At 44.8% G+C, this 25,405-nt stretch overlaps 1 protein-coding gene across 5 annotated transcripts in view; it reads left to right on the top strand.

Moving 5' to 3' along the window:
• The first annotated feature begins 3,220 nt into the window (after window positions 1-3,220).
• cdc42bpb (CDC42 binding protein kinase beta (DMPK-like)) overlaps window positions 3,221-25,405 on the top strand; it is a 76,753-nt gene continuing 54,568 nt past the window's right edge. For all 5 annotated transcript variants that reach the window (XM_080832986.1, XM_080832984.1, XM_080832985.1 and 2 more), the window contains exons 1-2: window positions 3,221-3,943; window positions 23,672-23,763. In XM_080832986.1, the coding sequence (XP_080689112.1) occupies window positions 3,769-3,943; window positions 23,672-23,763 (267 nt within the window). In that variant the 5' untranslated portion in view covers window positions 3,221-3,768. The remainder of the gene's footprint in view (window positions 3,944-23,671; window positions 23,764-25,405) is intronic.

Raw genomic sequence — 25,405 nt, 5'->3', positions numbered from 1 at the left:
TTCAGCCTCTACTACACGTCTGCTCTGTTCCTGCTATCATTGATGGAGATGACTGCTAGAATTATAATGTGAAAGAATGCAGCTTCTGTGTACAGCATATATCAAGTTTTAATGGGAAGAGGGCAAGTAGAGTAGATCAGTATTATGTCATGTTAGATGCCTCAGACTTTTATCTGGTGATAAAGAAGGAGAGAGCAAATGAGATAGAGAGGGAGAGAGAGAGAGAGAGAGAGCGAGAGAGAGAGAGAGAGATTATGTTGGCCGTTAACCTTTCTGGAGCATTATGTTGCTGATAAGCAGATTACAAGGATTGAAAAAGACAGGGGCAGGTCATTCAAAAAGGCTTTTATGATCATCAGATATTAAAGCCAAGTGCAAGATTTACTGGTCTTGTTGCCAGGCACCGCATGGTTAATTTGGTAAAACAAAGACATATTTTACTTGTAAATGACTGGAGGTCAGACAAGTTTGCATTCAAAAGGCATTATAACAGTAACTGAAGTGAATGCTGCACTCTTTTTGATACTTATTTGTATTGTGATCCAACGTTTTCAAAGACAAAGGGACCCTGTGACCCTATCATTTATAGAATGAACTTGGTCAAAACTGAGACAGTATAAAGTCTATGACCTTCACAGCAGTTCAGAGAAAAATTAGGGAAAGTTGGCAAACAAACCTGTAGCAACAGTGATACGTGAAGCTAATGGGAGTATTGATTTGATATGTTTCAGCCTTGACATAACTGTTCTATTTACCACAAATTTCATGTGCAATAATAGTTTGCTTTGTGCTATTCTTTTACGCACGTCCAAATGTTGCAGCAGTTTCTGGTTTAAATAAAGAAAGCGATATTCCATAACATAGATAAATGCGGGGGTCACCAACATGGGTGTGGGGGTGGTGGGGGTGGGAGTGGTGTCTCAGGTGGTTGTTAGGCACCTCCTAACCACAATATGTCATGCAAACACACTTTAACTCACATTCTGTTGAGACCTCCTTAGTTTTTACAGTAAGAGTTGGTTTTGGGAGTCAAAAGTGAAAGTTCACAGCTCCCTCTGGTGTGTAAAGTAAGTATTGTGCTGCAGTTATTATGCTGAGTATGTAAGTGCTCAACCTCTTTACGGGCATTATTAGGATATGGCTAAGCATGCTGAAATTGCGTGATACATTAGGTATGTGCTGACAACATTTTTGATAAATTATTCATTGTGGGGCTTTGAATATTTTTTTTAATATTTTGAAAAATCACACGTAACACCTAAACAGCAGGATGTCTTCTCTTGCACAAAGCAGAGCCTCCTTACCTGCCTTTTTTTGCAGCACAACCTGGTTTTTTATCACTTGGCAACAGGCGAGGAAATACCAGCACCTCATTGGAGGAGATGGGGAAGGGAGAGGCATGGCTCATGCCAACATCAAGCAAAAAATGGCACGAAAAAATCCCCCCCCCCCCATTTCTCCGCTTTGACATTCATATATTTATGCAAAGAGGGCTTACACCAGCAACCTCTGAATGCCTTCTCTTGAGTGCTGCTGTCACACCCTACCTCCCCTCTCTGCACTGACTAAGAACCGGTCAGACAGCTAAAGAAAAATATTATATTCATAAAATATGAATGAATTACTGTTGCATATATGCAAGGGGTGAATATGGTACATTGGGCGATTAAGAAATGGTTTCCTCTCTTGAGCCCTACACAGCTTCAGACACAGTCCTTCCGAGAGACACAGATATCCCAGCCTCATGAAGAATTAAGGAGCCACTGACACACTTCCTCCTCAGACCAGCTGTCTGCTAACCATCCGCAGCCTGAAGACAGCAGGGTGGGGTAGGGTCTAGGCTCCCCCCCCCCCCCCCATCCTTCTACCACAGCCGAAAAAAATGTAATGTTTCAAATGTACCAGCAGAGGTCACTGTTGTCAAGCATTTGGCTTACCTCACTTCAACACATTTCATTACTAGTGGCATTAGAGATGACTATTACTTTTTTTTTTTAAATAGGAGGAGTTTCTTACGTGTTGAAAGATGCACTTTCCTGTGTTCAGTTTTTCTCACCAATTAAGACACACTCTCTGATATCTGCAGGTGCTAGAGGACAGAATCAGACAGACCCTGGATCTGTTTGAATGCACACAATATTGGCAGTACTGTCCTATACCAAAGTCTGTCTTGATAAACAGCATATTTCAGGATGTTCCATAAAATAAATAAGGAAGGCAAACACACTGGATAATAAAATAAATAGGGAATGGAAATATAGTGGAAAATAATAGCAAACGGCCACTACGGAGGTGCTAATATGCTTTTTTGCTGCTTCGTATTTGATACCAGATGTTCTTCTTGAAGTGATTTCTGCACTGTACAGAGTGTAATACACCTCTGGCCCAAGACTGTGAGGCTAGATGATAGCAGCAAAAAAGCATATAAGTGAACACCTCATTTAGGGGCCCTTTTGTTATTGTGAAGCTTTGGCTGTACCATGCGTTCAATAGCAAAGGACCAACACATGCCAACTATTTTAGGATATTATGATTTTCCAGTTGATGTGCATTCCTTATTTGTTAAATGAACATACTGTTATATGCTGTTTAATGTCAGTATTGCCAATATTGTGTGCATTCAAACAGAGCAGTAGTAGGCCTATGTCTTGTTTAGGCTTCCAGTACCTGCAAATATCAGAGTGTGTCTTAATTGGCAAGAAAACCGAACACAGGAAAGTGCACCTTTTTCACAATGGGAACTTATTATTAGAAATAAATGTGGCCAACCAAGAATTGTGGTTTTGTTGGCTATGTTCAAATCATACAGGCTACTCTTACAGTAGAACTTTGCATCATGTTTGAAATTGTTTAGACCTATCCGTTAGTCATAAATTATCAATTTGGGAATCAGTGAGACTATTTGAACAAAAGAAAGGAGTGATTTTCCATAACAAAAGGTAACAGTTGGGGCTTTCAGAACTTTTTTACCAGGATAAGGAATGTAAACAATTACATTCCCGACGGAGAGCCGAGAATGTGATGAGTGGCGATGAGTGTGTCAGTCCACTGGTGAGGTCAGTGCCAGCTTGTTCCCTGTGCATGTCAATCAAATAGTGACGTCACCAATCCATAGCGTTTCCGGTGTTGGTGGGCGGTGCTCCGTCGTTTCAGGTCTGGGATTCTTTGCAGGGATCGAGACAAGGCTGGACACGATTTCAGCCATATTCGGCTTCGGAGAGAACCACACCGGCTAGTTCAAACTAGCACAGAGGGATTCACCAACGAAAGAACTGCCACTCCCAATTTTTGTGGACTCATTTCCTTAGTTTTAGAATATGTCCTGACTTCTCTCCGGCATGCGAGGAGATTGGTGGTCTAGCAAACGAGGGAATGGGCGGCCGGTCAACCTGAGATTCGACGGGGGAAAACGACATCCCATTTTCTAACGTTAAGTGGAAAGTACAGATTTGTCAGGATTAAAGCAAATGGAACCGACAGGGCCTCGAGTCTGAGAAACGGGAGCACAGTGGCGACGGCAGCAACGACGGGACAAGATTAAATTGACTACTAACGTTAAAGAAATTTAATGTTGGGGTTATTTTGCTAGCTAGCTTTAGGCTAGCTAGCAAGTTGGAGTCTGGGACTTCAGTGCTCCACGTCTGCCAAATTAATCTTTATTTTTTGGCTGCGCTGAAAGGGTGCAGGGTAATCTCCTCTATTACCCATACGGGGAGCATTTTTCGGGCGCAGGGAGTGGTAGTCTGCGTGCTAGAAAATTGTTAGAAAATGTCTGCGAAGGTGCGCCTGAAGAAGTTGGAGCAGTTGCTCTTGGATGGCCACCAAAAGAATCCAAGTTCACTCAGCGTCGAAACACTTCTGGATATTTTAATATGTTTGTTCAACGAGTGCAGCAATTCGCCCTTAAAACGGGAGAAACACGTGACGGAGTTCCTGGAATGGGGTAAGTTAAGAACAAACCTAGCTTTTGTGGCAATATTCTCTGATGACACTTTATTCGCAAGTCATTCCCATCTCGGCGTGAGCTATTTTATCATGAGAAATCTAGCATAGCCAGCTAGCTAATTTAAGGTAGCTAAATCACGCTAGCGTGCGTTGAACAGGGCTGGCATACAACAATCGAGCAAAGCAATCAAGTTAGATGGTCTGCTGGGTACCTTACACAATGTGTTGGTACACATTAACCATTTAACTTCATACATTAGGCCCACTTTTGGATGAGTTGGGTGTAACAGATTTTGTGGACTTCCTTTTGTTGTAATCAAGATGTAGATTTGTTTTAGAACAGGGTTCTGTTGGTATGACTTTTGAGGAATAAGTTGCTGCTGTTGCCGAGTAGCGTTAGCTTTCCATAACAATGTCCATTCCTGTCCATCAAATCATTTTCTTTTTAAACGCAAGATGCGTCTGTGGTTAAGCGTGTGCAGCGAAAACAGATCGAGGTTTTGTTTGCAGGTCAACGTTCAATTCCCTGTCACCACAGACCTAACATCTATACTTGGCGACTATTTCACTCAAGGATATCAGATTGTTAGCAGGAATGTGGACCTTCATGATCACGCTGGGTCGGTTTCGGTGAATCAGTGTGCGGAGAATGCCTTAGCACCACACTCAGCCAACAATCCTACAGAAGCTTAAATGTTCTTCTCAGTATTGTGAATAGGTGAGGCTGGGGAAGTGTCCCTGTTTGAATAAGGCCACGTCCTAACACATGTATAGATTGTTCTTTGCTCAATTGGTTAATAATTAACACGCGCACATCTAACACACATCTTTAGTACTGGCGGCACGTAGGAAAAGTTGAGTTTTGAAGAGGGCTGATAAAAAAATAAAAAGAAGCCACCCATGTCCTTCCTTTTCCCGGAGGCGCTCCTTGCCTTTCTGGCAACATGGTGGAACGTGGGCAGGACACATGGAAAGGAATGTCCCCGTAACCACATCCCTGTTCTAGAAGTGAGACAGGAATTGACAGCTACCCTCACTTTTTTTCTCGGTCTCGCCCCTTGGTGCTTCTTGGCCGCATTCAGTCAACATAATGAGAGGATTCTTCAGCCTGTCTGTTTCTTTGACGTCAGTAATGAGATTACACCCCAGTGTGTCTGCTCCCGAAAAGAGCTCCGTTGTCCTCAAGGGACCCATCACAAGCAGGTGCCTCCTCGCCAAGGCAGTCCATCCTACCCTCTTCGTAACCGGCGTCTTCATCTCTGACCGAGATTCAGTTCACCTTACGGCTCTCTGGTGATCGTCACTAGTTGGCAAAAAACTGTTGCAAACGTGAAAATCAACCCTCCAAAACAATCTTATAACTGGGAGTAGTGAGTGTAATTTCATTCTGATGAGAAAAATGACACTGTGTATGTGCTGCCAGCTCATTAGCTTGGCTGTGATGTTGACTGTGGGTCACAGTCTTCATTGAATTATGGCCATACTTGGTGAACAGTAATCCTTTAGTATTTGACTGTGTTTAGGCTTTTGTTGACTGTTTTTCACCATTACTTTGCCACACAGCAACACAACGGCATAGCTGATAACATTGTTAGGCGATGATGTAAATTTCACTGTATTACCACACTGTCATTATGAGAGAGGAGATATAGCCAGGTGTGGCAAAACTTCTCAACCAAAATGGCTTAAGGTAAAAAAAAAAAGGCGAGATAAGATGAGCCTTCTTCATGCCATAAAGATTAGTGGGAGAATATAATTCCTTTTTTCACTAGTTAATGAAACGGCGCACCACCCCCATTAGGAGAAGCCATCACAGCAAATGTCGTTTTACAGTTTCAGAGCTCTGTGTGTGTGTGCTTGGAGGAAAACAGCCCCAGTGAATCTCTCCTTATTATCTCTGACAGACATATTGACAGACATATTGACAGAGCCTCCCCCTCCGGTATTGATTGGTTTAGCAGAAGTTCATAGTCAATCACCCCATGCTTGTGTGCCTCTTGTCCTGTAATTACGTGGGTTACCCTGACTCGCAACGGTTTCGGAAAACACCTCAGCACTTTGTGGCAGTCTAAGGCTCCAACACTCAGCGTTGTGTTCTACCATAGATCAGAAAATGAACAGGCAAAGTGGTGGAATCTGATGATTTGGCATGCTGACCAGATTGCTACCAACTCTGAAACCGGATTTGACCCTCAACTGGATCTTGTCTGCCCATAAACCAGTGTTACTGAAGTGTTTTAAACATAGGAACTAAACAGCCAAATTGATGGAATCGTCTAATGATTTGACAATGCTATCCCAACTCTGGAATGGGGTAGACTTTCAACTGGTCCGAATCTGCCCGTAAACCCTCCGGCTCTGCCATAGACCCAGATCTGGGCCAAATTCTTGCTAGATTCCGTCGCTTTGCTGCCATGTTGCTCAGCTCTGGTGTAGAGCAGATTCCTAAAGGCCCCAAGCAATGAAATTCGGCCCCAGGGCATGTTGGCTGCCAGGCATTAGATGGGCGTGTCGTGTGTGTGTGTGTGTGTTTATGCTGACAGAGGGGCGTGGCAATAGACCTCGGGAAGGGATTATGGAAGGCGTAAAACAGGCGACTGGTTAATTTATTATTTGCGCCCCATGGCTCTCTAAAGCCCAGGTGTGTTTTGACTTTTATATGACTGACTTGCTCCATCTACCCACACCGATAACCCCCCCAATCATCTTGTTCAGATGGCATTAGCAGAGGCCCTGCTGGTGTTTAAGCTGTGCAAGGTCACGTTGTGTATGCTGAAGTAGATTAATTCACCGGCCTGGGCCCCAGCCCTCTATCTGCTCTGCTCTGCGCTGTGGAGTGCAGTGCTCGTCATCCACTAGGCCAGGGTTGTCAAACTCAAATACACAGAGGGCCGAAATAAAAAAAATGGGTGTAAGTCGAGGGCCGGACACTGGGGCAAGCGCTCCCTAAATTGACGTATGCTACCAACACGGGGACAGTGCATTGTGGGACTTGCAGTATTTGTGGTGTGTTCGACATACCAGCAGCTGCGGCAGACAAGCTCTGATAGATAAATGGAGGATACTTTATTAATCCTGAGGGGGAAATTAGGCAAACCAAATAAAATTTCACCGTTGCTCATTCAAATCAATGGAATTTTTTGCAAAATTCTGAGGAGCTGGCGGGCCAGATTAAATGGCTTGTAGTAGGGCCTGATCAGGCCCCCGGGCCTTGAGTTTGACACATGTGCACTAGACAAACCTCCCTGCCCCGGCTACGTGGCTGCCAGGGTCCCCTTCCTTGTCGCGTCTGCATTGTGCTGACGGTGTTTGTACTGTGCACAACAAAGGTAAGCAGCTTAGTGTTGTGCTCTCCCGTGTGTGTGAGTATGCACAGAGTGCCCCTGATAAAGAGAACTTGCCGCCTCGTTTTAAATGGTCTGGGTCGTGGCTGTTTACCCATAAACAGTTCCTACATGGCCCCAGAGAGAGAGGAGGAGAGCGAGAGAGAGAATGTAAGGTTCCTGCCCATATTATTCCACCCTGACCTGTCAGTATGGGTTGGATGGAAGGAAAGATGTTGCTAGGGAAAGAGGGAGTATTTGTGTGTGTGTATGAGAGAGAGTGAGGGGGAGAGGCGTTGAGAGCGAGAAAGTGGGAGGGAGGTTGGGAAATATGGATGCTGCAAGGGAAGGATAGAGGCTGTGTGAGAGGGGGAGGGCAGTAGGAGTCCTGGTTCTTTGGTCTGGTGGCAGGCAGGGCTCGGTAAGTAGAACAGCAGCTCTCTCCTCTCTGCCTGGCAAGCGCCCTCGGGATCAGCACTTGTTTATCTGTGCCAGCCGAGCCTCTCACACATCAAAGCCCTGGCTGCGCTAGCTAGGCAAGCCACTGCTGTGAAGCTCTGCTAGGTCTGGAGTTAGCCTGCTCCGCTCTTGTCCCCCGCCCCACCAAGCCCTCAACTCGCACCCTGGTGCCCTCCTCCTCCTCCTCCTCCTCTTCCTCCGCCGCCACCCCCCCCCCCCCCACCCACCCATGCTCCTCCTTAGCGTTCTGGCATTCACACGTAAAAAATGATTCTCACTTCATGCACGTGCCTCTCCACAGTTACTCTCCCACAAACGGACTCACAAACACACCTTGCAATGGGTTCGTTGCTTCTTCATTTGCTCCATCTTGTTTGGCGGGGTGAATTAAACGTGTTGTTTACGCAGCCTAAATACACAGCACAACCTGAAGCGAGCAAGCTGGTGTTCTATTGGCGTTCCCCCCCCCCCCCCCCCCCCCCCCCTTTGCCCAAACAGCTTGACCAACTTCTGTTTACACACACACACACACACACATGCACACACACACACACACACACACACAGATCGGGCATGTTAACTATCGCAGAGAGGATGCTCAAACCATCTTAGTAGGTTTTAATGAGCCTTAGCCTACATTGGCACATTATAATGTGGGTCAAGCTTGCTTATTTATTTATTTCATATTTATATGTTAATTTAAAATGTAATTTCATTTTAATTTATTTAGTAGGGCTGAACGATTAATTGCACTTGAGATTAAATCGCGTTATGGTAAAACGCGATTTTCTAACCTCAACGTCCGCAATTACAACATGGCAAATATAACATTTTGCACACAGTGTTTAAAAAGTGCATGCCTTGTGTTTATACTATAATGACTTTGTTTAAATTACTTAAATGCACAGTGGCAAAGCCACCGATTTGTTGTTCTTGTTGCTTTTAATGAGCAGTTAAATACAAATGTAAAATGTGGGAAAGAATTTTTTTACACTAAATGTATCTAATATTGTGTTGGTAATATTTAAATCATTCATTACGTTTTGTTTGGGGGGAAAAAAGGAGGACAAAATAAAAAAAAATGGCATATCAAATCGCAATCGCAATATTGAGGGGAATCAAATCGCTATTAGATTATTTTCCCAAATCTTTCAGCTCTAATATTTAGTCATTAACTGAATCATAATGTCTTTTTATCTGCCAGAACTTTTAGTGCTCATGTGCTGAAATCACATGCTGTTTTAACAGCCACTTCCAGCCGGTTCCCATATAATAATACGTTGCATATTGCTACCATCCTCATTAATGGAGGTATCCAAGGGTGAGGAGGCGCTATTAAATCGTAACTTTTTTTTAGAAGATTGCTTACCCTTCAGAATGTTCCATAGTGAGGAACTTTGGATATCTCCCCACCACGCACTACATCTGGAGAGAAGCAGAAATGCTTGGGGAGGCACTGGCATAGCCTAGCGTGCTGCTTGTGCCTGTAGAATAAACAATTAGAGGGTTTTTTCATTCATTTGATCTCGACACCACATACACCCAAAACAGATGCTGCTTAGCGGAGAATGATCAGGCTGATAAGACGTGAATTCTTGAGCCCCCATTCTTGGTGTTCTTTCTGTTCGCAAGTTAACCAACCAGGCAAGTTGGTGTACAGTTGGTCATCGCAGCATTTCACATTTTTTAAAACCGTTAAATGAAAAGGCTTATGGAAAAGTAGTTGTCCCATTGTGTACTCTGTCTCGGAAGCTAACCAACGTTTTAACGTATGTTAAAGGGGTTCGTTGTTGGCTGTGTTCTAGAGAAAATTAGTACTGATCTTTTCTCAAGGAAATGGCTGAAAGTATATAATAATACATCTACAAGTGTGTGATGTGAAGTTATTTCCCTTGCCTCATAATTAGACATAATTAGAAAAAAAAAAATTGCAGTTAAAAGCGTGGCTTTTCCCCTCCCCCCTATTGGCATTGTTGGTCTGCTTGCATCTGTTGCTGAATTAAATCTGGGTATATGCATCCAAATTGGGCAAGGTTTGGTTACACTGACGGGTTTACATTGGTTACAGTGACGGGTTTACATTGGTTACAGTGACGGGTTTACATTGGTTACAGTGACGGGTTTACATTGGTTACAGTGACGGGTTTACATTGGTTACACTGACATGTTTACATTGGTTACAGTGACGGGTTTACATTGGTTACAGTGACATGTTTACATTGGTTACAGTGACGGGTTTACATTGGTTACAGTGACGGGTTTACATTGGTTACAGTGACGGGTGTACATTGGTTACAGTGACGAGTTTACGTTGGTTACAGTGGCGGGTTTACATTGGTTACAGTGACGGGTTGCAGTGATTGGTTGCACTTATTTAGAAATAGCAAGAACGTAAGTTCTTGTTGAATGCCATATTACGCTCTATAGCATTTATACTGATATCCTAATTTCTTTCCCAACTTTCAACAGTACACAATGGTAGGCCAACAGAGTGTTTGTGTCATCATTCCATACCCAGAAATGGCACGTTGAAAGGTTTCTATTTGTTTGGTGTGATCCTTCCTTGGCCACGGTCTAGGGTGAAAGTACATGGAATACGGGTACAGCACGCACTGTTTGCCTGTGTTTGTGGAGTAAACAAACGGCACGCGGTCGCAAGCGTTCAGCACTGGTAGGTACACTGACTGGGAGAAGATTGCCAGCAACGGACCAGCAGCATGCCGGTGTATTTCTCAAGGTCACGCTAAAAAAAAACGTCTCCATTTCGTTAAGCGTAGAGGAGAGATCCTTGATTAATCCTCAGCTGAATTGCTGTGTAACGGTTTACACTTCAAGAGGCCTCCGCGCGCACACTCAGCAACCTATCACATTACACGGAACATGTCCGGCATGCTCCCCAACCCTTCCATCCCAGCTCCGCCCCTTTGGTCTGGTTCCAGTGACAACACCCATCACCCCACACACACACACACACTCCAACCAGGGTGTGTTCATGGGGTAAGGCAGGGGCATCCGTGTATGGCAGTACAGGCAGGCCTCCCAGGAGTGCAGCATACCTCTGTGGAGCTCCAGACGCGTTGGGGGGGGGGGGGGGGGGGTCATGCACACATTGCACAGAGTCAGGCCGGGGCTTGTGTGAGGAATGCCTTTGCGAAACTGATTGCTTTTCAACACTGTTCTTGTGAGAGACTTGATGCTAACCTGCCGCCATGTCAAAAGAGCCTTCCCCAGCCCTTTGTTTTCTTATAGACAATTCTTTTTAACGTTGTCTTTCTTAGAGCAGTGTTGGAAATTGGCCACGTTTTTTTTGTTGTTTTGTTATTTTTTTTGGCCGGCCAGGGACGTAACATTGTGTTCGAGGTCTCCCCGGAGGAGGAGTCACCTGACTCGCAGCAATGGCACGGCCAAAGAAAATTCCGATCATTCCTGCTAATATCCGCCTCCTCTTCCACCATGTCCACCCCTCACCGCTCCCTCTCCCCACTTCGACAGCAGGCATGTGTGGGCGTGTGTGTGTGTGTGTGTGTGTGTGTGTGTCCCTTTGGGCCTCCTCTCCCCTCCTCCACTCATAGGCGCTAGGCCGCAGGCATGACACAGCTTAGCTGTTTGGGCCTCTGTCATTCTCCTCGCCAGTGCTGGCGCCCTGGCAGCGCGTTTGATTTTGAGTGTGGCACAGGCTCCATAGGATGTGGACAATTCTGTTTCTTTGTGCTCCATACTTCTGTATGGGAAAAGTTATGGGAAGTATAGACAGTGAAAGGAAATGTGCGCCTGTAGCTAAAAGTAGCTCCTGTAGTGTATGTGTTCATGAAAGGCACTGACATAGACGTGTGGTCAAAATTACTTACAGACAACTGGAGTGGTACTGCAGATTTATTAACGATATCGGGAGCATTGTTACAAGCAATCCATGTTCATGAAATGTCCCACAACAATGCCCATCAGTCTCTGGGCAAACTGAGCTCTTATACCTAAAACCCCTCCCTCGGACTAATACACTGTGGCCACCTTGTCCTCCACTATAGATAAGACTATTGACATAGGATCCCCTTACCCCAAGTCTTGACTAACTCTCTTAGCTCATCAAACCTTACCCAACAGGTCAAACAGAATACATGGCCACCTTGTTACCAATTCAATTTATGTTATACTATGGAATCCTATACTAACCTACTTAATTAAATGTGAAACATATATTTTTTATCCCACAGACGCATGACCTCTGACCTCTGTCTGTTAGTGGCTTTTAAAAATGTCTTAATTGGCATGACTCCACTTGTACTTCTGCTAAGTCTGCTGTGGGCGTCATAGTTGCATATTCCTTCTAGTTTTGTCTGAGTCATAGCAGCCTTAGCCTTAGTATCAATAGTGACTCACGTTATTTGCAGCGATCGTATCCAGTTATCAAAACATCCAAAACTATAATCAAAGTTACCAAAACCCATTGCATTCAAGTTAGAAACTCAGAATGTGACCTTGAAGAGGAATGTTGAACATGACGCCATCAATTGGGTCAGAGAGGAATCTCAACATCCCGTTGGTTTCCTCCAGGCCTGGGTTACTGTTTTTGTAATGGCCATCAGACAAATCAAAGAAAGAGCTAGCTTTCAGTAACAGGAGGCCTAATCAGGCCTGAGTAACTACATAATCTATATATCATGAATATATATATATATATATCTCTATATTGAGAATATAGCCAAATGATCCACCTGCTTAAGATGAAGTAGCCTAGCATAGTGATTGTTTTAATAATGTTTTGATGGACTCAAATAGTTTCGTTGAATTAGGCCAGCTATTAAAACAGGTCATCATAGCTGTCCCATGACTGTTACGGTGCACATTCATCAACACATTTCGCTTAGTCCATACTGTGCCCCAATGCTAATGAAAATAGACCTGACAATTAACACTATTCGTTCTTCAGAACCTTGGAGGCTTTATGTCAAATTTTACACCCGCCACTTTCATGGAAATGGAATGCATTTGTCAGATATTTTAATAAGTTAACATACTTTAAGCAGATGTGTCACTGTCCCAATGTCATGTCATTATTTCTGCTCAGACATTGTTTAAATTGCTGTTGGCCAGAAATGCATTGAAACATCATAGATGCCACATTTGAATTAGGTTAGAATACAGTAAGCTATAAAATAAACACCACACTTGTTTAATGTACAAGAACCTCTTGACAGGAACTTAAACTATTTCAAGTCATTACTCAAAAGGACTTGACCATAAGACGACTAGTGCATTTTACGACCATCTTATTTTCTTAAATCTAAAAACCACTGTAAAATGTATCGCGTATATCTGTCTAGTAGGACTTATCAGTGTAAGGAAACAACTTTGTGGTCATGTTGAGACGTATGCAAGGTTGTGAACTTTCTCTTCCTCTCACTAACCACAAACCACACTAAACACCCAAAATGGGAAATTGAAACTCGCAACTCCCAGGTTAAGGAAGTTATTCAAAATTAGGCTGGGGTGATTTTGGTTGAGTGTGACGTCAACTAAGACAGCCAAGTGGAAATGGAGTCTCACACACTTACAGGCACATGTGCTTCTAATTCACATCTTTCATATCATTCTGCAAGTATTCTGATCATTTATTGTAACGGAAAGTCATTGTAACTTGAAGTCAGCAAGTAATGGGTTGCTTCGCAACACCTGAAAAGTTCTATTTGCCTAAAGAACTAATAGTTTCTAAGCAGAAATCACGGAAATGCAACAAAGTCATTAAAAAGGTATTTTGGAGGAATGTATTCTATTGACTTGGCAAGTACCGTATAATAGTGGGATAATGTATAGTAGTATAGTTTTTAGTATCTAAAAATAAATCGATTGGATTTCAAAATAAGAGTGTCCCGTGGTTAAAATGGTATTGTCAAATCTTTACCGATAGACACATTTCTACTGTTGCATGGTATTTACCGTCATATCGCCCAACCCTAGTTCCGCATACTTAAAACAGATATAGTTGCGTTGATTGACACCAAACCTTTGAGCTGCTCCATGCCCCGGCTGCCATGTACTTCAGTTCTTTAAGTAAATAGGAGTGGTGCAACTCTCTGCATGGCTCTGACAGAGGGCTCTGCTGCATGCAGGCGATTATGTCCTTTGAAATAATTATCACCACAGTAAACTATGGGTCATATCCATGTAGCTTGCATACAGTAAGGAAAATCACCGTCCTCTGATGCGACACAATCTGTAGTTGTTATTATTATTAATGTTATTATTATTATGCTTTGAGAATCACAATTTCTCTGTAATAAGTTATTAATATAGGTTATGATTCACGATAAGGCTAGGGCTTATTACATTCGTTATTTAATAGCTGTGTTTTCACTGATATAATGAATTAACCGCCCCATTAATTAACTGTCGTTGCATAATAAGTCAGGTGACCAAATGAGGGTCCATAGGGACTGTTGTCATGGAGATTAAGTGTTTGACGTGTTCAGATTTAGAGGCTTATGCGTCTGACCTGCAGATTCCTCCGTTTGCGATTCAACAATATTTGTAATTGAATTGTTTAGTTTATTTAGTTTTTGTAGTTTTGTTTATTCGAGTAGCTAATAAATTGTCTCTTAAATTTGACCTGTTTTTTAATCTGTGTTTTCTCTGTCAGCTTTAAGTCAATGGTAAATGCAACCTCTGTGGTCAAAAGATTTCAGTGCAGTTGAGCCTGCTGTCTGGGTTCCAGGCTATATGAGTGTAGAGGGTGGTTTTCACAGCAGTCTGAGTGCAATATCCCCTTGGAAAGATGACCTACAGCCTTGAGTCATTCATGATACTGGATCATTACCTGAAGGAGGCAGAGACTGAGACAAGACTTAACCTCCCTCTGCCCTAGAAGGGGTCTTTTAACTTGGCCGTGTGTCCAACTGGGACGTTACACCAGGAATATCATCCTCTTACCCTCCAGAGATTACAGAGGCTCCACAGAGGAGACTCTTTGAACCAGAGCAGCCTATGAGCCGCGGTCGAGACAAGCTCTTACCTGTCCTGACCCTCTTACCTGCCCCCAGACTCTCACCTGTCCTGACCCCTTACCTGTCCAGACTCACCTGTCCTGACCCCTTACCTGGGCACTGGCGGATCCCCTGCTTTCTTGGCGTCTCTTACCTTATTTAAGTGAAACTACTGGTGTGGCACGGCAGTAATCCTAAAGACCACACACACGCACTCCATAAGCAGAGCATATATGTCCCTGAAGTGACCTGACCGTTCAAACACAGTTGTAGCAGAACTGCTAACGTCTCGCATCTTGTTGGGCATGCTGACTACCCTTGGCTCAGATGAGAAAACGGAGCATTTCAGCACTGATTGTACGCAGTTTAGCTTGTGGTGGTGTTCAGCATACATATTCCGAATGATTGGCATAGGTACGGAGAGGGAAAAGCTGAGATTTTTTGGCTTTGGCTACACAGTGTGTACACTTGCCAGTGATGCCCAGTGTGTTTCCAGCCTCAGTCTGATGAGAGAGCCACCAGCTCAACAGAGAAGCTGGGCTGCTGGTAAATGGCTGGTTTGCAAGCTGGAGGGGGGGGCTGGTGGTGGTGGTGGTGGAGGGGGGGCTGGAGGGGGGGTTGGTGGTGGTGGTGGTGGAGGGGGGGCTGGAGGGGGGGTTGGTGGTGGTGGAGGGGGGGTTGGTGGTGGTGGTGGTGGAGGGGGGGCTGGAGGGGGGGCTGGTGGTGGTGGTGGTGGTGGTGGTATGGAGGAGATGCGTGGCAGCTGGTGCGGGATAATAGATTAACTCTGGGCGGGGCTCTAGATGCTTTTACCTCCTGCCACCAGATAGCTAGCCACTACAACTTTACCACCCCACCCCCCCTTCCCATCCACCAACACATCCACACACACACACACCAAGGCTACAAATACACAATCAATCTCTATCTTTCGTTTTTTTCTCACACACACACTCAACCAATCAACCTCAGCCATAACCATTTCCTCCACTGCCCTAAGCACACTGTAGGTTCAGCTGCCTGCTAGTCCCAGCCTGGCCTGCGGTGTCCCTCATCAATGTTTAATGGGCCACTTTGTGCCTGTCAGGCCCATTTGTGAAGTAAGACATAGAGGATGTTGGTCAGTGTTTCCTCGTAGTGCACATAGTACTAAAAATGGCTGCTTTGAGTCATGTTTATGTGAGGTTGCCCGATTGCTCAATTTTTTATTTTTTTTTTCCCCTCACCATTTTGGGTTTAAAGTTAGGTCAATTTGAGAATTTCTTGCTCTTTATTACTCGCCCTTTTGTGATTTTATGCATTGGACCGAAGCAGGCCCTGTCGATACCAAACTGGGCTGAACAAACACTCATTTAGTTCGTTCTTGAACTGTTGGTGGTCTCTGCGGTAGCAGTCTGGTAAACTGATTGTGACACTCAGCATTTGAAGCATTTGAGGCTGTTTGTTTGTTCGTTTGTTTGTTTTGACAGAGACAGCTGTTTTGTGATGGCTGACCTCTTGAAGATGTATTCTCACAACTGGGGAACTTTTGCTTGCAAAGTTTGCCATGCCAGGGGACACACACCCCTTTTTTTTTTTTTTAACCATTGTTGCCTTACAACAATCAGAAATGCTTTTGGGAAATGCAGGACTTGAGGTTTGTTTTTAGTCAAAATGGCATCAATAACACTGCAGACAATGGTTTGGCATTTGATCAATGGCAGTAAAGTAATGCAAAAGTACTATCTTTTAGAACGCTCTTCTTAGCGATAGTCACTGCACAATGATGCTGTCTGAAAAGGCATCCCAGATATGCTCCAGATATGATCTGCTGACTGGGTTGTCCTCATTTTAGACCCAATTCTTCACCTAAGACCTGAAATATTACTGAAGAAGAATTTCATCTGCAACAGTAATCTTCCTATGGTGTAACTGGTCTTGCAAGGTGCTAACAGTATCACTATCGTAGGTTTTTTTATTGCCCTGTAAGTGTACTGTACTGCTCATAAAACGCTTTTGGTAAAAGTGTCTGCTAAGTGCATAAATCAGAGGAGCATCAAATGTATTTGTTCAGGCAGGCCTTGAATCCTTCAGTAGAAGTTTTACGCATGGTACTAAAATAATGCGTTCATCAACAGTGTAAGATTCTAAAATTCCACTTTCTATTCGATGTATCCAGGTATTCTTTAGAACATTGTAACATTCTGCGTTCTAAACACACCGGCGTGAATGTAGCTGGATAATACGTAACTGGGAGAGTAAGGTGCGTCTCACATGGTCCTTTATCACCTTTTCTAGTCTCTTGCTCAGCGAGGGATCGTCTGCCTGGCACCTCAGGCTGGCTGGTTCCCTGGCAGAGGAGTGTCAGATGAAAGGGGGCACACTGCCAGTCACTGCGCTGGGTGTTTGCCCTTCAGGGGGCTGGCAGCACAGATGTGACCCACTCTTCCTTTGGCTTTGGGAAGACCTTAAAGAACCTCTGCCTGCTAGCGCTGTGACTCTTTGTTTTTCTCCTATTGTGTTTTTTAAGAAGGCGTTTTAACCAGTGAGACCTCCCAAGACTTGAAGGAGTGGTGGTGGTAATGGATGGTGTTTTGCCCTACTAGTAGTAGCCTAGTCTGAGGCAAACTGAACACTGTCATTGTAAAAATTTTGACATTTTCTGACTGGAAAGACAGTAATATGGTAAAATGAAGAAATGAGTATTAAACCCATGTTTTGTTTTACGTCCGTAGCTTCTGGGAAAAAGGACGCCCACCTTTCAATTAACAGTTTTGCTTGTGCATGGATTCTGGCGAAAGCCTTAGCCAAATAGCTTTTGCCCACAAAGAATGGGATATTCCAGTTGATAATATTGGCCTCAGATACTGCTTTGGATCCAAACCATTAGTGGAAGCGTGGGGTGATGCATGGCTCAAACCTCCCTTGAATTCAAACAATCTCTATCTCCATTCCCTTTCAACTGCCATGGAAACAAACTGTACATAAAGAAAGGAAGAAGAAACTGTTGTTCCTTGCAGTTGCTATTTAGGTATCCTAAATATTTAAGCCCATTTGGGGGGGGGGGGGGGGGGGGGGCTTGCATTCCTTCTCAGAGTAAACCATTAACATGATGGAAAGGACAGTGGAGAGAGATCGCCTACATCCCAGGAAAGGCATGTGTTGATGTTCCAGACCTTCTGCAGCTCTTGGGATTGTAATGGTAATCCTCCTTTCACCCAACCTTTTGGTGTTCTCTCTCTCTCTCTCTCTCGCTCTCTCGCTCTCTCTCTCTCTCTCTCTGCGTCACTCACTGTGCTGGCATTCTGCCTTACACTCCGCAAGAAACCGGATGCCCCGCCAGTCACCTACTCACTCGGAGCATTCTCATTCCAAACCCAACAATGGGGGCTGATGACATTCCCAACCCACTGCCGATAATTTGTTGACGTTGTCAGCTGCTGCTTACAGATAGCTTGCTGCTTGACACTTCCATGTGCCTCCTCTCAAGGCAGGTACTGTTTTGAGAGGGTATTTGTTAACCTCAATGTTTAGACGTCCACTGTGCTAGTTTATTTTGCAACTCATTTTTTTTTTTTAAAGTAATCCTGTTATTCGAGGGAAGGGAACTACAGCTGAAGTAACGTGAGTAGGAGGGCTCATCATAGGACTGATAATGGGCCAAGTCTGAAGGAAAAGTATGTTCCCCCCCCCCCCTGTGTGGGCTAACTGTTGCCTGAGATACAGTGCAATCTGCTTCATGATATCGGGCAAACTAAGGGAATAGCAGTAGTTCATCGAACTGGTCGGAGAACATCACATTTTGATACATAGTCCACGGTTTGTTCTCCATGAGCTTTGCATTGCTTTGTGTTGCATATGAGGGACCGTTGCAATAAAGTCACACTGTGTGAAATATTAAGCACTGCAAATGGCCCTCATAATGTCGCCTGCCAAGCTAACTAATAAATAAAAGATAAGTCGCAGCCCCGTTACTTGAGCGTCCTTGATTCCTTTTTTCCCGACAGTTTTTCCCGACAAATTTTCCGATGCCTCTCAGCTCTGCCCTGAACTGTGCGCAGAGGGAAGACAGAAAGTGCTGGAAGAGTGCTGTGCTGTCAGTAAGTTTCCACCCTGCTAAAGTAAGGCTTTTAGCAGTAGCCGCTCCCCGTCTTAAATGAAAGGCGTTTAAATGTCAGCGGGTAGCGGGTAGAAAAGCCACTCGCAGTCTCGTTCGGAGCAGCGACCACCGTTGTGCAATCATCCTCGGCTGGCTGGTATGTCAGCGGAGCTCTGTGGGGATGGGATGTCCCTCATCAACTGTGGGGTTTTGGGCTATTTCAGATGTTTTGTCTCTTTATTTCAACAGTCCCTTCTGTGAGGGGCTGTGAATGTTGACATATTACCAGATACTCATTCTTTATTTTCTTATGTTACTCATTTGTTTTAGTGGTGGGAGGGGAGAGATGGTGTGGCTGTCAGGAATTTGCCAGGTTAAAAACACTGTTCCGGCCCATTTGCTTTGGGCTGTGTCCTACTTGTCTGAAGCGGTGACCTAATGGGGCCGTCAGAACAGTGTGGACAGTGTTGGCCAGTGCACGAACAACTGGTTGCCTTCTACCCATGGCGAGGTTGAGACAAAAGGCTTCTTTTCTCATCTCATCCATTGCAAAGGATATTTAGCAACTTGTGAATGTATCTTTTTTTCCATTCAGACGGCTGCATTTTTTTTTCAATTTTTTTTTTTTCAAATAGCGTCTGTGAAACAGCATGACTTATTCTGCCTGCTATAGTGCCCAGCCCACCCCCCACGCCGCTCAGTCATCGTTGAAGTTGCTCAAATGGTCGATCTTCACTAAATCATGCCCCTCGCTCTTTGTGGACAGTGTTAAATATTTCAGTAGTATCTATTGATCTGGACAACAGCTGGTATCCCACAAAGTGCAGCAACACATCCCCCTGACCTCGAGTGAGTCAAAACCATGTGGTTTCAAGACATAAGAAAAGAAAAGTGTGCTCTCACAAGCCGTTGTGCGGAACTGTTTAAGTAGTTTATAGCTGGTACCAATCATTGTGATGAATGGCTTGTGTAGGAGAGTGCCGCCTTGCCTAAGATGGTTTGATTCAGTTCAGCTTGCACATCAGCCATCACTCGGCTTCGTGGCCGTGTGCTGCTCGATGTCGTCTGTTTAGAAGTAAAGTGATGTAGGCTCAGCTATAATCCGTAGGTTTGACACAGGAACCCTCCGTATGGGAGGTGTAAAGCAGGTTGTGGTTCGTGTCTCTATGCGTGCTAAGCGCTATGTGTATAACATTAGTGAAGTATTCACTCTGGATGGTTCTTTAGCATTCGAATCACAATGGTCACGTTTTATATTTCGCAGCCCCTGTTCCAATGTAACTAAGCCCAATATGATCAACAGTATATTGTTGCTTTGTATAATCTATGCTCAGGGTTTAAGTTAAAGGTTGGTTTATAGCTGTAGTCATATAAGAACAAGGCTCTGTTGCACACTGATAATTAGTGTGTTATATTGTACTTAATGGTACAGTGTGTAATAATGAATGCACTGCTTATTGACATAATCCATCAAGGCACTAACTTGCATAGTAACTTACAAATTCAACAGTAGAGTTGAATGCACCTTGAGAGAATTGTATTGTTCTGGCGCGATACAAATACAAATTGAATTGAATTAGAGGACAGAGCGTGCTGTTCCTGGAACCCCAAAGGGCTGTTTTCCCTGTGAAAGGTGAGCAGCTGACTCTCTTTTGTTACTTAGATCGTCACGGTCCGGTTGGCACACTCTGGTATCATGCCAAGTGGGTACAGCACACGTGGACCAGCCTTTACACTGCAGTCGGGATCATCTGTCAGAACAGTACCCACCTAGGGCTGTTGGGTGGTGCGGGCGTCGCTTTGGAGGAAGGGTGTGAGGCGGATGCATAGTTCACTTAACTTAGTCTGATTATATGATATAGTTGTCTAATTATATGATATAGTTGATATAGTTGTCTAATTATATGATATAGTTGATATGGTTGTCTAATTATATGATGTAGTTGATATAGTTGTCTAATTATATGATGTAGTTGATATAGTTGTCTAATTATATGATGTAGTTGATATAGTTGTCTAATTATATGATGTAGTTGATATAGTTGTCTAATTATATGATGTAGTTGATATGGTTGTCTAATTATATGATACTGAGTCAGTGCCTATGTGATTTGGACTGGACAGAAACAAGAACAAAAAAGTAATTTAAACAAAGTCATTGTAAGTATAATCACTAGGCATGCACTTTTTAACCATTTACCATATTGCGATTTAATCGCTAATGCAATTAATCATTCAGCCTTATGGGGAAAGAAAAAAAGTTTGAGAACCACTGCGTTAGGGTCACGCTTTTTTGCATGTATAGCCTAGCTGTTTTCTGTTACGGTCATGTATGTATATTTTTGACATGCATAGACCTCTAGTGATTCCCTCTACCCAATGCCACATCTCCGATGGGATGAAATGTAGGCCTGGCTATTTTTAAGTCTGGCATTTTTTTCTTTCTTTTTCGAGCGTTAGGCCTTTGTTCCAGCCGCCTTGTTAATAGTAAAAGATGGTTGATCATTTTCCAGACAAAGCACACACAGCTGGTGTTCTACTTTCTGCTCCTCTAGAAACACACACACACACACACACACACACACACACACTGAAATCAGTCGAATGATTTTGGTCCCTGTGATGAGAGTTTATAGTAATTGGGAAGACAAGGCCACGTATGAATCAGAGAAATGCCCATGTAATACAGGGCTGAGAGGATTAGCAGATTACATGCGTTAACCCCCCGTTCTCACACACACACACACACTCAACTCACACACACACACACACACACACACACACACCGTACAATATATCGCAGGGGAATAGACCTCGCCTTTGTCTTGAGGGAGATTTGCCAGAATTATGTCAGCCTTTGTCTGGGGATAAGGTAGAGAACTTAACCGCGAGGCTGGACAGATACACTTTGATCAGGTGTGATGTTGACCAGAATGGAGTCAGACTCGGTCGGGGTGAAAGATGTACTAGTGGCAGAGTACGGGTTTTCTCATTCTGAAGTCACCTTGGAACCTTGTTTGGAGAGGTAGAAGATCCTGTGTGTGTGTGTGTGTGTGTGTGCAGTTTACAGTAGGACCAGGCTCTGTTTTTATGTGTATGATTGTGTGCATGTATAGGGTGTGTGCGCCCACTAACGTGTATATGTGCTATTTGAGAAGTCTACAGTAGGCCCTCTCCCTGGGTGGTCAATCTTTCGCACGGCATCAGCCCCTCGTCCGCTCCCATACTCGACTGCACACACACACACACACACACACACACACCCCCACCCCCACACACACCCCCACACACACACCCCCCCCCCCACACACACACACCCCTACACACACACACACACACACACCCTCACACCCTCTCACACACACACACACACACACACACACACACACACACACACACACACACACACACACACCCACACCCAGTCCATCCCGCACGAAAACCCCAGCCATACATTACCAATAAACCCCTGCCAGCCTGCTGACCTCCCCAGGAGACCCGAGTGTAACACGGCGAGGTAAATACTCGTGGGAACGTTAGCGGTTAGCACGGGCGCTCCAGGCCTGTGCACTGTCATGCTGTCATGTGAACATCACGGGCCCCCCACCAGGACCCCTGGCATGGCCCCCAGCGAAGCTGCACTGGGCTCCGGCCATAAACCTATCAAGAGACAGAGGCACAGTGCTAAGGGGTGTGCATGCTTGTTAGACGTGTCCGACACTTATTTAGCTGTTGGGACACACAAACGCACACACGTGTTCTCGGTCTATCTGTGCAGACCAGTGTGCAGTGTAACTTGCCACCCATAAATCGCTCTGTTTTTCCTCTTCTTCTCTGGGTCTTTCACACGCTCTCTCTATCCCCTCTCCCCTGTTCTCTCTCTTTCTCTCGCTCTCCATTTCTTCCCCCTGTCTCTCTCTCTGCTCCAACCCCCCCGTCAGTGAAGCATGTTGGCCACTCGTGTTTAAAGAGTAAGACACTCGTGAGGTGATAAACGCTCTTGTTCTTACTTTTTATATATGTGTGTGTGTGTGTGTGTGTGTGTTCGTTCACCCCCGGGAAATGCGGCATGTCCTCATATGGTGCTGTGAGCCGAACAAGGCTGCGGTTTGGGACGCGGCCAGGCCCCCCTGCAGAGCCTCGTAAAGGGGGTTTAGAAGTTGCTTTTGTTGGGCCGGTGACTTGGCTTGCGCGCTCCTTGGCCTGGCTAGCCTGTGAGGACTGTGGCTTGCACCCTTCGTACTGGGTATCTTCTTCTCCGTTCAGAGGTCTTGTGGCCTGGCTGCACCCATAGTGGGTACTCTCCCAGTTAAGTGGTATTGTCACTCATTCAGCTAGGAGCCCTAGGAGTGACTGTGCTGAGGCCGAGCTGGAGACATCTGTTCGTATCACTGCTCAGCTGCACTGGTAGTTGGCTCATGTGTTTTATTAAAGAAAGCCTAAGCCTGCACTCAAGAAATAAAATAAAAGCATACTATCTCAACTGTTATCTAGCTGTCTTAATGTTTCTGTTTCGACTATCTAACCTTTAGAAGTTCTGTTCTTTGGTCTTTGGGGTTCTGCGGTGAAACTGTGTCACTGTGGACATTAGGACAGTGTAGGGTTTATACAGCAGGCCTCCAAGAAGGGCAGAAGTGTCCTTCATGTTGGGCTTTGGAGAAATAAACACTGAAGGAGCCGGGAGAGTTTACAGATCAACAAAGATAACTGTGTCTCTCTCTCTCTCTCTCTCTCTCTCTATCTCTCTCTTCTCCTATCTCTCTGTCTTTCTCTCACTTTGTTTCTTTATCCTTTGCGCCCTCCCGCTTTCTCTCTGGTTTTCCATTCCTCGCGCTCTATTTTTTGGTTTCTCTGTCTCATCCATCGCTCTTTTTCTTTCCCATCTCCAGTGAAGCCGTTCACCACCACGGTGAAGGAGATGCGCCTTCACAGGGACGACTTCGAGATGCTGAAGGTCATCGGACGCGGAGCATTTGGAGAGGTGAGCCCCCGCATCCCCCCCCCGCCTTTAGAACGGGGTACCCATTGTGTTCCTATGTCGACCCCAAACGATGACTTAAAATGTTGCCCTATCTTTTACAAATGCACCTATAGTTTGGGGGAACTCTTCAGTTCTTTCTCCCAGTGAACACTGTCTGCCGAATGTCCTCTAAACTGCGTCGGTTAAACCCAAGGAAAGCTTGGAGAGGGATCAGCTCCCGTCATGTTCCCATGAATCCCCCCTATAGCCCTCTCTCTGACCACAAAACAGTTAGTTTTCCCATTACCTTTCTTCCTTCCTTCCTTTCTTCTCTCTTTCGCTCACACGCACACACACACACACTCTCTCGCTCGCTCGCTCGCTCTCACTCACACACACACACACACACACACACACACACACACACACACACACTCTCTCTTTCTCTCACTCACACACATTCTCACTCACACTCTCTCTCTCTCTCATCTGTCATATCTCTTGCGTTGGCCTCTTACCATGTCTCCCTGTACCTATCTCTTGTTTGTCTCTCATTTGTCATTCCCCCTCCCTCTCTCTCTTTCTTTCTTTCTTTTTATCCCCTCTCTCTCTCTGTCACTCTCTCTTTTTTTCTTTCTATCACACTCCCCATTGTGTTTGTCTTCACCACCCTCTCACTGTCTCTCCCTCCCTCCCTGCCAGTTGCCCCAGGGCTTGATCTTCCCCAGCTGACATGATGCTGTTGTGCTGGGACAGAGCTGTGCGTCTAAGATGGATCATTTGTTTAACTTAGGAATGTGCTGCTCTAGTCCCTTTTACGTATGACCTGCACAGCACACACACACAGACACACACAGACACACACACACACACACACACACACACACACACACACACACACACACACACACACACACACAAACTCTCTTTCACATTCTCTCTTTCTCTTTCACACACACGCTATCTCTCTCTCTCACCCACACACACAGACACACACACACACACACAGACACACACACACACACACACACACACACACACTCTCTTTCACATTCTCTCTTTCTCTTTCACACACACGCTATCTCTCTCTCTCACCCACACACACACACACACACACACACACACACACACTGTCTCTCACATTATCAGGTTCACCTTGAACTGTCTTGCACCCACAGCAAAGATTCCCACCACAATTAGAAATGTTTTCTATGCCACACTCCCTCTTGGATGTCTTTTTCCAATTAGATTTGAATTTGCTTTGGCTGTTGGAGTCGAATCTCCCATCCAAACCACCCCAGAGAAACACGCGCACACACACACACACACACACACACACACACACACACACACACACACACACACACACACACTCTCTCTCACGGATAGTCCCTTTTAATGGGTCTTTCCTAGAAAAACCTAGTGTTTTTTTTCTCCTCAGGCATTCATAGGCTTCAAAAAAAAAAAAAAGACTACTTTCAATGTGATCCCTCTTTAAACTCCAGATGTTAGTGGAAAGCAACCATGTTGAGCGGCCAGATTATCAAATGTCTGATAATCCCAATCGCAAGGTTAGAGCAACACTCTGGATTGTTCCGCAGTGTTGCTGTGTCATGCAGTGTGTGTGTGTGTGTGTGTGTGTGTGTGGGGGGTGTGTGGGGAC

The sequence above is a fragment of the Sprattus sprattus genome, assembly GCF_963457725.1.
Source record: "Sprattus sprattus genome assembly, chromosome: 2".
NCBI classification, from domain to species: domain Eukaryota; kingdom Metazoa; phylum Chordata; class Actinopteri; order Clupeiformes; family Clupeidae; genus Sprattus; species Sprattus sprattus.
Note: the sequence above shows the minus strand (reverse complement) of the source record. Positions and strands in the feature narration are given on the sequence as shown.